Source organism: Phyllobates terribilis, unplaced genomic scaffold (assembly GCF_046119375.1).
Source record: "Phyllobates terribilis strain yellow unplaced genomic scaffold, ASM4611937v1 Scaffold_326__1_contigs__length_2130411, whole genome shotgun sequence".
In the NCBI taxonomy this organism is placed as follows: Eukaryota; Metazoa; Chordata; class Amphibia; order Anura; family Dendrobatidae; genus Phyllobates; species Phyllobates terribilis.
The window spans coordinates 444,666-460,155 of record NW_027363086.1 but is presented as its reverse complement, the minus strand read 5'-3'; the positions used below and the strand labels follow the sequence as shown (position 1 = coordinate 460,155).

General features: G+C 40.9%; 1 protein-coding gene across 1 annotated transcript; it reads right to left on the bottom strand.

The window, feature by feature from the left end:
* Positions 1 to 232: 232 nt before the first annotated feature.
* Positions 233 to 15,220, bottom strand: LOC141221652 (protein spinster homolog 1-like). The gene is made up of 14 exons (XM_073666547.1): positions 15,013 to 15,220; positions 14,775 to 14,840; positions 14,388 to 14,524; positions 13,888 to 14,039; positions 13,118 to 13,187; positions 12,362 to 12,501; positions 12,117 to 12,269; positions 11,754 to 11,943; positions 11,480 to 11,545; positions 10,704 to 10,802; positions 9,256 to 9,427; positions 5,828 to 5,888; positions 2,159 to 2,416; positions 233 to 521 (listed from the first exon to the last, which is right to left on the bottom strand). The coding sequence occupies exons 1-14, from the start codon at positions 15,218 to 15,220 to the stop codon at positions 233 to 235; spliced, it is 2,061 nt and encodes a 686-aa protein (XP_073522648.1).
* Between the last annotated feature and the right edge of the window lie 270 nt (positions 15,221 to 15,490).

The following is a 15,490-nucleotide window of genomic DNA, read 5'->3' as shown; positions in this document are numbered from 1 at the left end:
TTTTTTTCCCTTTTCCAGCAATGCACCCTTCACCGCAATGCACTTCCAGTGTCACCCTTAGTAATATTTGAACACTGTAAACATCCTAGACACGGGAAAGTTCCCCTCCGGGGGGTGGCCAAGGTGCGTTGGATTGGTCCCTTATTTGTAGATCCCACGTCGGCTCTAACCAAATGGTCGCGAATGTTTCGGGATCTTTTATGACATAGTAGGGGGACATCGGTAAATTTCTCTATATCCGGATAAGATTGCCGTAACAGGGACCAATATTTTTAATGCACTTGAATATCTGTCCCCCAAAGGGGTGATAGGTGTTCACGAAAGTCAGTCGTGAGCTATTATTCCGTCGTGAAGTAGGTTGGGTGACCTGGTTCAAGATATGTGATGGGTAACCCCTCTGTCGAAATTTGTCGTTCATCTCCTCATGTCTAATTTTTTTAGAATCTGCAGTAGACACTATTCGATCCACCCTATTATGTTGTGATTTTGGTAATGACCTTTTAATATGGCCCGGGTGAGAACTGGAATACAACAATAGACTGTTTTTATCTGTTGGTTTTGTGTATAAGTCACTGACTAGATATCCTGTGTCAACGAGTGTAATCCGTGTGTCCAAAAAACGTATGGAATGTGGGTCTTGGTGTATGGTAAATGTCAGATTAGTAAGTTTGCTGTTAAGGTCATCAAAAAAAGTTTTTAAGTTTTGTCTTGTGCCAGTCCAAATAAAGAAAATATCGTCAATAAAACGTCTCCAGCATAGCACATGCTTTTCAAACAGAGGGTGAGTATATACATGATCTATCTCAAAATTCCCCATGAAGATATTGGCATAGGGGGGTGCCACATTGGAGCCCATCGCCGTACCCCTCTTTTGAAAGAAAAAACGATCTTCAAACATGAAAAAATTTTTGGTGAGGATCAAAGTTAATAAATCACTGCAAAAGTCAATCTGATCGGCTGAGAATGTAGTATGGGCTCTTACAAATTTTATTGTGGCACAAATGCCCTACTGGTGATTGATACTAGTATAGAGACTGTTGACATCCATTGTTGTTAGGATGCTGTTAGTAGGGATTGGTCCTAATTCTCTTATGCATGTCAAAAAATGGGTAGTGTCCTTAAGGTATGAGGTAATCTTCTGAATATGGGGTGTTAAAATTTTTTCTAATGTAATAGCCAAGGGTGACAAAATAGAATCTGTAGAGGCTACAATAGGTCTCCCGGGTGGTGACCATAGATTCTTGTGTATTTTGGGTAAGGTATAAAATACCGGCATTATTGGGTTTGGATTGACCAAAAATTCTGACAGTTTGGAATCGATTGTGCCTCTCTGAGAATGATGTGAGACTAAATTTTTAATTAAATTAGCTACCTCTGTGGTGGGGTTACGTGTTATAGGTAGATACGTTTCAGTATCATTCAATTGAGTGTATATCCCTGATATATAATAAGACCGGTCCATAATAACAATTGCTCCCCCCTTATCAGCTGGTTTTACAATAAGTTCTTTCCTTTTTTTCAATGAGGAGAGGGCCATACTTTCCTCAGGGTTGAGGTTATTTTTGTTATGCAGATCGCCTCTCTTTATGGCTTGTAGGACTTCATTAATGTCTTTCTGGACCAAGTCAATATATGTCTCTACATGATAATATGTACAAGGCGGTTGGAAATGGCTAGGAATACGCAGTTTCAAGCCATGTAAAGAGAACATTCCATCATTCTGGCTGCTCTGAGAGGGACCTGGAGGATCAGTAGTAAGCCCCCTACCAGAGGAAAAATGGACTTTCAATCTTAAGGTTCTATAAAAGCGTTGTAGTTCTTGCTCCAGTTGGAATGTATCAAAGGCAGGTGTAGGGCTAAATGAAAGACCTTTTTGCAATAGGTCTAATTCGGCCGGTGCTAAGGATTGTGAGAAGATGTTATACACGATGTTAGTCCTACCCGAGAACGAGTTGTCATCCGAGCGTTGTCTGTCTGTCGATCGCCTCCCCCGCCTCGTCTTATTCTTGGTGGACGGTTTCTGCGTTGATCCAAAAAATAATTTGGTTGATAGGTACCTCGTTTGCTGTCTGTAGAGGAGTGTCGGCCTGGAGAAGAGTTGTATCCTCGCCTGTATGATCTGCTGCTTCTGCCTTGATCTGAAGAGCGCCATCTATACACTTGATTATTGAGGTAGTTTTCAGCGTCACATAGAAATTTAGATTTTTTCTGGATCTGGAGTTCGTTGCGATATTCAGAAATGGTTTTGTCCACTTTGTTTTTCAGTGTTGTAAATTCTTCAGATGAAATCGTATTACTCAATTGTTGCTCAGTAGAGGCAATCCTAGTATGTAGATTGGTTATTTCCTTCTGGAGAAAATCAATTGTCAACACAATAATGTCCATTGAGCATTTGTTGAGGATCCCCTCGAACTTACTGCAATAATCAGAGTTATCATTAAATAGAGTAGGACGTAGGTTGACTCTTAATCCTCGTGGAATTCGTTGTGTTTTGTGATATTCTGCGAGAGTAACGCAGTGTAGATCCAAAGCGGTATACCTCCTTTGTTCCTTCTCTAGGTCCCTTGTGCGTACTTCCTCAGTGGGGGTGTGGAGAAATGTAACGGGAGTTGTGACATGTGCAAGTATTCCACTTGCTTCTTCCTGATTAAAGGCAAAGGTTGTGAACGACATTGAAGCCACAGGAGCGTAATCCCAAGAAACAGTCAATTGAAAAAAAGAAGGATCGCTTCACTGTATCAAACTTTTAGGGTGCTCTGAAGAAATAGGTAGTATAGATATCAAAAAAGAACTTCGGCACTCCAATATGGATGCAAAAAATTGGTTTTTATTAGCAGAATTCCCCATAAATGAAAAGCAGTCCGTTTCCACCTAACATGGTCTTTACCCATCACATATCTTGAACCAGGTCACCCAACCTACTTCACGACGGAATAATAACTCACGACTGACTTTCGTGAACACCTATCACCCCTTTGGGGGACAGATATTCAAGTGCATTAAAAAATATTGGTCCCTGTTAGAGCAATCTTATCCGGATATAGAGGAATTTACTGATGTCCCCCTACTATGTCATAAAAGATCCCGAAACATTCGCGACCATTTGGTTAGAGCTGACATGGGATCCACAAATAAGGGACCAATCCAACGCACCTTGGCCACCCCCCGGAGGGGAACTTTCCCGTGTCTAGGATGTTTACAGTGTTCAAATATTACTAAGGATGACACTTTTACACATCCTCATTCTGGCAAACGTTATTCTATTAAAGAATATTTCTCTTGTGATTCCACGTATGTGGTGTATCTAATTAAGTGTCCATGCGGTCTCGCGTATGTTGGTGAGACCACCCAACATATCCGAGACCGCATTTCACAACACAAATCAACAATTCTTTGTGGACGCATGATGTTACCTATACCAGCACATTTTCTAGCTATGTCCCACAACATTTCACAACTAAAGTATCAAGTAATTGATCACATTCCGCCAAATAGACGGGGGGGGGCAACCGGATTCAAAACCTCAAAAAACGTGAGCTATACTGGATACATACGCTACAGATCCTCACTCCGAAAGGACTTAATAGGGAGTATGAAGCACAATATGAATAAAAAATTCCTATATCCCCCCCAAAAATCCCTCTACCTATATGACATAAAACTCACTCTGTCCAGTGTCTATTGGATAGGATAATAAACCAGGGTTTAGCGGATAATTCTATGCTACTGATTAAAGTTTTAAGTTGTGGGTCATTCACTGGGCTTTCAGTATGGGTGACTAGATTGTTTGTCATTTTATAATAATTGAATATATTTCATGTTACTGATTATTTAGGACTATTCAGTAGGACTATGAGCTGTGTATCCACCTGACTTCTGCACAACACAACTGATGGTCCCAACCCCATTTATAAGGCAAGAAATCCCACTTATTAAACCTGACAGGGCACACCTGTGAAGTGAAGACCATTTCCGGTGACTACCTCTTGAAGCTCATCAATAGAATGCCAAGAGTGTGCAAAGCAGTCATCAAAGCAAAAGGTGGCTACTTTGAAGAACCTAGAATATAAGACATATTTTCAGTTGTTTCATACTTTTTTGTTAAGTATATAATTCCACATGTGTTAATTCATAGTTTTGATGCCTTCAGTGTGAATGTACAATTTTCATAGTCATGAAAATACAGAACAATCTTTAAATGAGAAGGTGTGTCCAAACTTTTGGTCTGTACTGTATATATATATATATATATATATATATATACTTTATATTCTTGTGGCAGCATGAGGTCTCCTACTATATCATTATTCTTGAATTTATATACATATATAAACATTTTTTTAAAAAAACGCACGCTATTTGCATATTCTACTGTACCTTACAAATTTATTTCACAATCTTTTGTGGGTTATTCCACATCATTTATAAGTAGATGTATGTGTATATTTTGTTTTTCCTTATTTTCTGTTTATATACAAATGTTGATGGGATATATTCTTTTGATGTTTAGCATAGGCCCTGAGAAAGACCATGTTAGGTCGAAACGTTGGCCTGCTTTTCATTTAAGGGGAATTCTGCTAATAAAAACCAATTTTTTGCATACATATTGGAGTGCCGAAGTTCTTTTTTGATATCTATACTACCTATTTCTTCAGAGCACCCTAAAAGTTTGGTACAGTGAAGCGATCCTTCTTTTTTTCAACAAGCTTCCATTGCTGATAGACCCAGAGGCTGTTGTTAGGTCTCAGCTTGCCATGATAACCATCGATACACCGTGATTGTAACATGGGGGTAATAATGAAGGTACAGAGGGGGCCCCTTCCTTCTGTCCACCATATTGATGCGGTGGTCGCTATTGACCGCATCATCTAAAGGGTTAAACTGTCGGGATAGGTGCTAACACCAAAGTCGGCAGTTGCAGCCAACTCTCCTTGAAGTGCGGGCTCAGCTGCTAAGCCTGCACAGCACGACTACCATGAAAATAGCACAGTTCATGTTTAATCCCATGTGCCCATGATGTAATAGTATGTCATAGGGCAGTAAGGTGTTAGACTTTTGATTGGTTGTTTCTATATTTTCCATTTACCATAATGGAGGACTGATCACATACGTGAGCTCAGGACACGGAATGCAATGTGTGGACCTGGGGAGGAATCATTGACCAGACCTGAGGCTCCTATGATTTGTTGGGTTGACCCCCAGTTGCCTCTATTAAGCACTGTGAAGACCCATACAGTGGCTCAGATATGTTATCATACACTGACTATTAGCTTCATTCAAGGAGTCAAATATAAGAATTTTCAATAATAGTTGAAATAATATTTAATTATTTATTTATCAATTTCCTATCAGTATGTCTTTGGAGTGTGGGAGGAAACCGGAGAACCCGGAGGAAACCCACGCGAACACGGGGAGAGCATACAAACTCCATGCAGTTGTTCTCTTTGGTTGGGTTTGGACCCGAACGCTGCAAAGCAACAGTGCTAACCACTGAGCCACCGTGTTGCCCAATAGTCTTCAATGTGGCACTAATCATGATAGGACGAGAACAGAGACCGAGCCCGGAATCTGTCTCCTTATGCAGCAGGAAGCTCACTTTATTCCGTGAGTTCATCTGACTGCGGAAAGTCCAGTAAATGTCGTATCCAGAAGTGAGAACAGAGACCGAGCCCGGAATCTGCCTCTTGATGCAGCAGGAACCTCACTTTATTCCGTGAGTTCATCTGACTGCGGAAAGTCCAGTAAATGTCGTATGCGAGAACAGAGACCGAGCCCGGAATCTGTCTCTTTTTTCTGACTTGTTTTCGCCTTGTGGAAGAGTCGTCACATCCGGCTGGATTCTTTGTTCATTGACGGATCACAATCAGGCCTCTCTCCGGAATAGTGATCTGTGGAAATAATAAATATGACTGAAGATGAAACAACTGGATATCATATATAAGCGGCAGGCAATGTACTCCTGGTTACTGATTTCTAGCCTTGTGAGAAAAGATTTAAGATAAGTGATATTGGCTTATTCTTAGTTTAGGACTGTACCCCCCATTCATATAGAGGGGGCTGACAATCACTATGTGAGATCTGAGACCACCCACTGGACTCCTAAACCCAGAATGTTTCATATTGGCCGGCACTAAGCATTTCATGGATATCTAAGAAGTACATGAGTGCAATTTTTTAAATCTATAAATTTAAATTAAAAAATAAATTATTGATTATGTAGCGTTAATAAAGCTAGATCTAAATAGAACTATTTTTACTGTAAAGGATCTTCTCCCCACTATTTTAGCTTTAGTAAAAGATCAAGTATTTCTAAAACATTAAAAGACATCCAGGAACTTAAAGATGTCAGACAAACCCCTGCAGATCCCCAATGAATCTAGGACCTCCAGCAAGTTGTCATAGCCGGAACGGACATTGAATGTACAACGTGATGATTCGTGCCGCAAAGCTGGAGCCACTGTCTCCAACAAAAGAAGCAAAACGTAGTTTAACAAGTGTACAGTTTTATACGATGATTTATATGGTTGTATAACTAATATATTTCCCATCTGGTATTATCACTCATCCCCTTAAAAAATAAAATTGGTACTTAATATTTTATCTCCTCTTGTAAAAGGATTGAATAGTTCTAAGAAGAGATACCTGGCCTGGAAAGAAACTAAAAATTCTAACTCTGAAATAATAGGATCTGAAAACCCACTCAAATTATATTCTCAAATTATATATTCTCATTACCAAAAATTAAAAAAGTTAAAGTTGACTATTCCCATCTTATCTTACCTTTCATTTTTCCTCAGGTCCAGCTTTAAAAAGTTCTAATTTATGGAGCTGTAGATATTACCTCCTTCAGGACAAAGTCTATAAAGATGAAATAAAATTAAATTATTTGATATAAAATGATACAGAAGGATTATCTACATGTACAGTAAAGCATTAAACCTGACATATTGTGCCACTACGTGTTTCCAAGAGACGCACTATAACATTATGCTGCGGTGCTCCTTTACTCCAATGAGACCCCGCAGAGCATTTCCTTCCCAACCTCCTCTATGCTGGAGAGGTTGTGCTAAACCGGGAGACATTTTACACATATTTTGGAGTTGTCCATAAAGGAATTATGGAAAGAAACTTTGAACTTACTCCTATGAATTTCTAAACCCAATATTCCACTTACACCACAATTAATATTATTATCACAAGGTCTAGAAGAAATCCCACCCAAATTTCAACATATCTCTTGTCATATCTTTTTGGTGATTAAACATTTAATCGCAACAAAATGGAAGCAAATAATTCCTCCATCAATATTAGAAGTAATGGAAAGGCATCAACGCACAATATTAAAGTTCAACTTTGCGATTAGTGAAAAAATGTTGTAGCTGATATTTAGTTAGATGAATGCCATAGTGGAAGAGTTTTTTTTACTCAGGCTAAACCCAAAACTTAAAAACTAAAATAGTTGTATAAACAAACAATACTGGATATATACCAAACTAATTGTTTACACATATTATGGTCAAAGTTATAATAGTTGTTTATTACTAATAATAATGACTAGCCTTGCCTTTACTTTCTCTCCTGTAACTTCCCATTGTTACCCCATTACTCCTTTTTCCCCTCCCCAATTTATATTCCTTCTTAATGTTATTTTTTTTTGTAAATGTTAAGTAAAAACAATTGAACGAGATGATCCGACATTTACCATTTTTTACCCGTTGTAAATCCTGTTGTTCTCCTGAATCTGGCATTGTTCATCCTTTGTTCCTCAAGATTCTAATTTCCTGAGAAATTGCCCCCTTTTCCCTTTATGTAAATCTAGTATTTGTATTTATTTTTGCCAAGTGGGCGTGACCCTCAAAAACTTCTCTTTTTGAGAAACATCTTGATGACAACGGCCAGTTGGCTAAAATAGTGGATAAATGTATAGGGAGCAGGGAGACCTATCAGGAACAAGGAGATTTGAGAACAAGAGACAAACAATGCCGTATTCAGGAGAATAGCAGCATTTATACCGGGTTAAAATAAATGTATATTTATGGCGAGTGACAGGTTCTCTTAAAAGTAGATTCCACCAAAAAGACATAGCAGATTTTTTCAAATACAATTTATGTCATATAATCAGCCCCATATCAGTAGGGTAGGGTCACACTTAGGCTGTGTGCCCACGATGCGTTTTTTAAGCGTTTCCGCAGCGGCAAAAACGCTGCAGAAACGCTTAAAAAACGCATGGTAGTAGGTCTGCCATGTTCCCCAATGATAATCCGTATGTGCTGTGCACATGCTGCAGAAATTTCCGCTGCGGATTATCATTGCGTAAAAAAAGCAGCACTACCAATTATTTTGCGGAAGCGCTGAGTTTTCTCCGCCATTGACTTGCATTAGACCGCATGGACTCCGCATCACTGTATATGTAGATGTATGCGTTCCATTGTGGGGATGGTACCCGGGTGTGGAGGAGAGGAGACATCCACACCCAGGTGCCATAGTACCTGTAAAAAAAAGAATAAAATAAAAAATATATGTTATACTTACCTTCCGGCGGGCCGCGGTGCGCTCGTCCTCCCATGCCGGCAGATCGCGGTGGACTGAAGGACCTGCGCTGACGTCATAGCCATGTGACGGGTCACGCGATGCTGACGTTGGCAGGTCCTTCAGTGTACCGCGATCTGCCGGCAGCCAGGACGGAGTGAAGCAAGACTGCCGGGGCCATCGGAAGGTAAGTATATATTTATTTTTTTATTTTTAACCATTCTTTGGGGTCACACTATATAAATCCATGCCGTTTGCATGGATTTATATAGTGTGACCAAGTTGTCAAGCACTTTCCAAGTGATGCTAAAATCGCTTGGAAAGCGCTTATCAACCCGCATGCGGAAATGCATGTGAAGAACGCTTCACATCCGCATGTCCCTGGCAGAAAAACGCATGTACAATCCGCATGTACAATCCGCATGTACAATCCGCATGCGTTTTTTCTGCCAGGGGAGATGCAGAAACGCTCAGGAAAAATCCTGAGCATTTCTGCATCGTGGGCACATAGCCTTAGGATAAAACTATTTATGTCATAATAATAAGTTAATTGCAGCTTTGTTAATGTTATGTTATGCAGCTTTGTTAATGTTATGTTATGGAGCTTTGTTATGGGGATGGATGTATTATACAGATGCTGGGTATTACATTTACTAATTATGGAGCTAATGCTAATCCAATTCTGTAAGAGATATGATCGGATAATTAACTTATTTCTGCACGTACCTTCAGACTCTGTCTCTGCCTTCTTACGATCATTTTCAACAAAGAGGGCGCATGCGAAAAAGAATCCTCCTCCGAAAACCAGCACAAAGGGGCAAACCATGAGGGCGTACTGCAGACTGCGGAAGTTCGAAAGAGCCGAGTCTGGATTGTAACTTTTGATGCGGTCGGATATCTGAAGATGAGACGAGATAAATAATTATGTATGGTTAATGAAAGTAAAAAAACATAATTGACTGGACACGTTTATGCTGACAGCAGTCAATGGATACCAATGAAATCTGGTGATCATAGAAAGAGAAGGTGCCTCACTGCAGATAGCGGCTCCTCCAAACTATGAACAGCAATGCTTCCAGTATTCGCAGCTCCAGTACTACACATTGTCTGGGAACAGGACACTTGTGACATCCTTCTTCAGCAGATAATCTGTGACGTAACTCCAGGACATCTTGTCTTTGGAGTTCTGCCACCCCGTCAACAGAGCGGAAGAGAAGATGCTGCTCTGTCAACGTGATATCAGGGGAGGCCACTGAATCGCGGGTGTTGGCAGAGATCGGTCCCGGGCACTACAGGCAGGTATTTAGCAACGACTTGCCTGTTAGCCCATAGTAAAAAAAATCAAATAGTCCCGGTGAACCCTTTTAAGTATGTTATGAATAGGCTACAGCGAGTTTTAAAAACTCCTCTGTGACAGAGCATGTCCTATTCTCATCCGTTCTGCGGATCAGACTTGGCCAGTAAAGAGTAACTGTCGTTATAAAATCAATACAGTACACGTGAAAATAAGCAACTTTGTGGTAGATCTTATCAGATAAATCTGCTTATTTTTCCTCCATTAATTTATAACATTCTTAATTCACAGATAAAATCTGTAATCAGTGAAGACAGATTTTTACATTACTGAGATAGGAGATGACAATTGCTGTTGATCAGATTCTATGTACATGGGGGGAGCCTGCCTCTAGCTCCTCCCTCTTTCCTCTCCATAGAATGTTATAAGCACCAACTGTCATCTCCTATCCCAGTAATGCTTCACTGAATACAGTGAGAACTTTGAGAATAAACGATCAGTTCGAGAGGAGAAAGAAGCAGATTTCTCTGAAAAGATATATTCCAACGTTTCTTATTTTCATGTGTACTGTACTATTGATTTATGAAATAAAAATTAAAACTGGGGTTACTATTTCTAGTCTATAGGAATCTGTTAAAAATGGATGGAGAAAGGATGATATACTTTGTACTTCAGTTTTCCATCTGTGTTTCATCCATTTTTCATTGATCCATTATTAAGAGTCAATGGATAAATAAAGTTTGGACAGTCTACCACCTTCACTTTTTAAAAAAACAGATGACACAAGAGAAAAATGGTCTGTTTTGCGACAATGTACAAATGGAAACAGATGTGTGAATGTAGCCCTAAAGTGATGTGAGAATATGTAACAGCTACTTACTAGCCCGATGAAATAGGAGCTTCCAGCTTCCCCCAGCAGGTGGGACCCCGCCATCGATAACGCCTGTGCTGTTGATCGCCTTGTGGGAGAAACCACATACTGAAACAAGAGAATATTCTGAATGAGCAGAAGGAGTCACTGAACCCAACGAGACAAGAGAACATGGACAAAGTGAACATACTTGAAGCCTAAGTTAAAGAAGTTGTCCACTATGGATAGGGCATCAATGTATGATCGGCCGGGGTCCCGCATGCGGCATCCCTTCCGATCAGCAGTTATCGGTGCCGGCGGCGGCTGCCACCAGCCGGAAGTCCTTACCTATTCAAGTCAATTGAATAGGAGGTGGATGTGCAGTACACCGCGGTGACCACTATAACTTGACGGCCAAACACCGCAGGTAAGCCCCTCCGGCCGGTGGCAGCCGCTGCAGATACCAATAACTGCTGATCGCCGGGGGTGCCGCATGCGGGACCCCGGCCATCCTACATTGATGCCATATCCTACGGGTAGGGCATCAATGTGAAAGTAGTGGACAACCCCTTTAAATGCACAATCAGCCAGGATAGATAAGAAGCCCAGACATGTTGTGGACTGAGATTTTACTAAAGAAGTTTTTAATCATCTTGCGCCAGGTTTATTTTTAGTTGGGAATTACCCAACAGACGCTTGGGCACAGCCAGGATTATGGGGCATTTGATGGGTAAAAACAGAACATAGAGACTGACTACATACATATAATTATAGCTATGATAAGTTTAGCGCTTTTCTCCACTCACCAGGCGGATATCAGTTGAAACTGAAAAGTTCAGGCTCAGAAATATGGTCCCGATGAATATAAACACCTGCAGAGAGTAAAGAACAATACATATAAACATTTGTGTCTTGCACGCTTTCCTATCCCCCATAGGTTTTGTCTTTATAATCCATTCATCCACCCCAGTCTCCGTACATTCATAGACAGCCCCCGCCATAGTCTATGATTTCTACTGCTCGGTCCTATAGCCGAGACCCAGTAAGGGGATGAAAGCAATCTGTACTCCAGGTACTTACATAAGTGGCCACAAGGCTGATGTCTGCAAGAATAATAGCCAACAGCAGGAAAATGGCGGAGCCCAGCAATCCAACCGCACAAACTATAGGGTCAGCACGAGGGTTGTACTTCCTGCATCTCTTGGCTATCTCCGCCCCTGTTCCAACTCCAAGGATGCCAGAGATGACCGTAAGTCCTCCGAAAATCAGACTGCAAAGAAAAGCGGTAAAGAGATTAGTAAAGTAGCTTGAAGAAATGAAATATAAATAATTTGATATAATAATAATTTGAAATATAAATATTTTTTTTTAGAGAGAAAACGGTCATAGGGGGAATTAAATTCCCACCAGTGAATGTCAAATTAAAGTTTGCTAAACTTGTACCTGTCATCATAGTTGGATAGTTGAGTCTGATATGGCGCCTTCTGTAGCATGAGAGCCCGGGCACGCTTCAGGAAAGTAACAGCCCAGAAGCCGAATGCAGCTGCCACAAATTTTACCATAATAGTCCCAAGAGTAGAAAACAGAAGACTTCGGCTGCAGAGAGAGAAAAGGGTAAAAAACTTGTAAATGACGCAGAAGTCACGGGGGAGATCAGTGACATAAATCAATGCACAGAAGACACCTACTTTTTACGCAGTTGGTTGGCATCCATAAGCCATCCTTTGAAGCTCAGTGGTTTGTTCTTTTCCTCTGCAGCTCCTCTGGACGGTTCTTTTACAAATGCAGCCATGAGCAGGACTCCTACCAGGCCCAGAGCAGAGATGATCTGTGTAGATGAAGAAGGAGACATCACATATCACATATACAGAGGTTTCATCACAAAAAGGACATGAGCACAGACTGTTGTGGAACTGGTTCCATTAAAGGGGATCTGCGACGAGGTGTTTGCTGCGCATCTGAGAGCAGCATAATGCAGGGACAGAGACCCCGATTCCAGCGATGTGTCACTTGCTGGTGTGCTTGGTGAAGTATTGATAAAATCCCAGTTTTCTCTGCTGCAGATCTAGCAGTACTCTGAATGCTGAGCTCTGTATACCCTGCCTACACCACTGATTGGTAGATTTTTCTGTGCACACTGTACATAGGCAGAAAGCCACCAATCAGTGGTGGGGTCGGGGTTACACAGAACAGGAGGACTACATGGCACGAGACAACTAGTCCCCTCGTCATAATCTCCTGCTAATAAAACAGTGATTTTTTTTTTAAAGCATCTACAAGGAGCAGTAAGTGACACATCGCTGGAATCAGGTGCTCTGCCCCTACAGGGCCCCTGCTCTCAGATCAAATGGAAAAACATACTGCCAGATTCCCTTTAATACGATTCAGGAATTATAATTAAGATTCACAGTTTGTCCACAAGATCCCTCAGACCTATTACTTACCCGGAAGGCCCATTGCCAGGCGCCACCAAATGCACTTGTCACTTTAGACCCAATGATGTAACCAAGGCCACTGTAAAAAACAAAAACAAAGTTGTCATAATTTCTGCACACATATAAACATATACATTTTTGAGTGCCTTTTTCCGGCTCCTCCTTCCTACTCCACCCCCTCCATAGACTTCTATGAGCAGCAACTGTTACCCCATGCCGCATAAAGCTACAATCTGTCTTGTCACTGAAGATGGATTTTTATCAGTGAATTAATGAAGGGAAATAAGTATATTTCCTGATAAGATATATTACAACATTTCCTATGTCCATTTAAATGATTTATAAAAAAACAATAAAAAGTGTAAGATCATTCTGAGTCTTCACATTCTTTGAGGAGCTCTTGTCATAAGTGCTAAAAGTCAAACTGTCTAGCAGAAAACTTTTTTGCCCATAGCAATCAGTGCAGTTTTCTGTTAGGGAAAGTCTTGACATTGCTGAAAAAATATTTCCATTTAGAGTCTTGAATCAATTTCCTAGAAATCTGCAGCAATTCCAGAAATGTTTGCTGGTTCACTGCTGATCCTCCCCCTACGTGTTGCGACACCATGATCATTACTTGCGGAGGGGTTTTTGAAACGCCATCCATATGTATTGTACATGCATCTGTAGAGCAAAATCCGTACCGAAAAAAGTCCACAGCAAATCCGCCTTGTCGGACTTACTCTTAGACAGTTTGGCTATGATTCCCTCCTTAAAACAATAAATAGATCTACACTCACCAGCCAAAGGGTGCTGCTAAGTAATACAAGTTAAGCGCGCGGCTGCGCCGATCTCCCACGAAGACGTCGGCAATGATGGAGGGGGCAGTTATTTTAAAACTTGCCTCTGCAGCTCCAGACAGTCCATTAATTAGGAGAAAAACTGTAAAATACTGTGAAAACACAAAAAAATATTCAGTGACCATTTATGAAAGTTTTCTAAGACACCTAAAGAAATACGGTAATGGAAAAATTATAAACTTTTCCTAATTTTGGACCCGCTCTCACTTTTGTCTTGCAAATACTAATGCAAAATACTGATCTACATACAAACAAGTGAGAGGCTTTAGGGCTCATGCAGACGTCGGTGGATCCCGGTCCGATCTCTGACAGCGTGATAGCGATGCTCGGGTCGGAAGAACCGCGGCCAGTCCGTGCATTATTGTCCATGATGGCACCGAGATCCACAGACGTCTGCATGAGCCTTAAGTCTTTATGCTTCTACCAATTAGATCAGTTACCTCATTGGGAACGTAGGACTTGCAGAGAATGATGGCCGACCAGAAGGACATCCCTGCACACATGATGTATTTTCTGTTCCAGCGGTCACCCAGGTATCCATAGATTTGACCAAACAGGACACTGCTGATCGTGAATACTAGAAGGGGAAAAACAAGAGGTCACAGTTAATAGAAATGATTTCTTTAACATATATTTATTTATATTTGAGGATTATTTAAACTGTTGCACTGAAAACACTTCTCCCGTCCTCATCACTGTTTGCATTTTTGGTAACTATAAAGGCGGCCATCATGTGAACGTTACAAAATTGGAACCTTATGATGTCACGAGATTCCAGCCGTCCTCACAAGTGACCTATAGAATAGGATTTTATGTTAAAAGTTTACCTAAGCTTATAAGGCCGGATTTGCTGTCGTCCATTTTAAATGCGCTTTGTAGGTAAGAAATCGCTCCTGCCAGAACAAAAAGAAGAACACGAATGATTATTGTAATTAGAGAAGTGCAGGAATAGACATCACAGCAGCTAACGAGCCTTCTCGTTGGCCATGAAGATTTTCTTCTTTTTTTCCAGTTTTGGGCCTTATACACCTTGCCCCCGACATAAGCCGGTTTACGCCTACTTACCTACGAAAGTGAAGGCAGCTATGAAGGTGACCAGATTGATGAAGGTTAGAACGCCTACAATAATGAAAGAGCGGACTATGGAGACTCCAGTCCGGGCGTGCAGGTCCTGTTCTTCGCAGTTTTCATCCTCATCTTGCTGGTCTTTTCCTTTTTCCACATCTTCTAATAGAAGTGGCATTTTTGGGGTGGAATTGAAGAGAGATGCCATGTTCAACAGAGCCCTGCAAACACTGGAGAAAAACACAAGACGGTAAAAATATTGCATTAGTCTCAGTAAAGATTTCAAAAATAAAGAGAAAAAAAACAAGCACATATATATATATATATATATGTATTTTTCAGATTATAAGACTCACTTTTTGTTCTCCCAAATTTGGGGGGAAAATGGGGGTGCGATTTATAATCCAATTGTAGCTTACCGGGCTGGGGGGGTATCTGCGGTGGAGCAGGGTCCCAGGAGTCAGGGTCACTGCTGCAG

Coding starts and splice junctions, on each gene's coding strand:
- LOC141221652 (XM_073666547.1), bottom strand. CDS start 15,220: ATGGCATCTCTCTTCAATTCCACCCCAAAAATGCCACTTCTATTAGAA. Junction 11,546..11,753: donor TCAGCCTTGTGGCCACTTAT/GTAAGTACCTGG, acceptor TACTCTCTGCAG/GTGTTTATATTCATCGGGAC. Junction 9,428..10,703: donor GCTCCTATTTCATCGGGCTA/GTAAGTAGCTGT, acceptor TCTCATCTTCAG/ATATCCGACCGCATCAAAAG.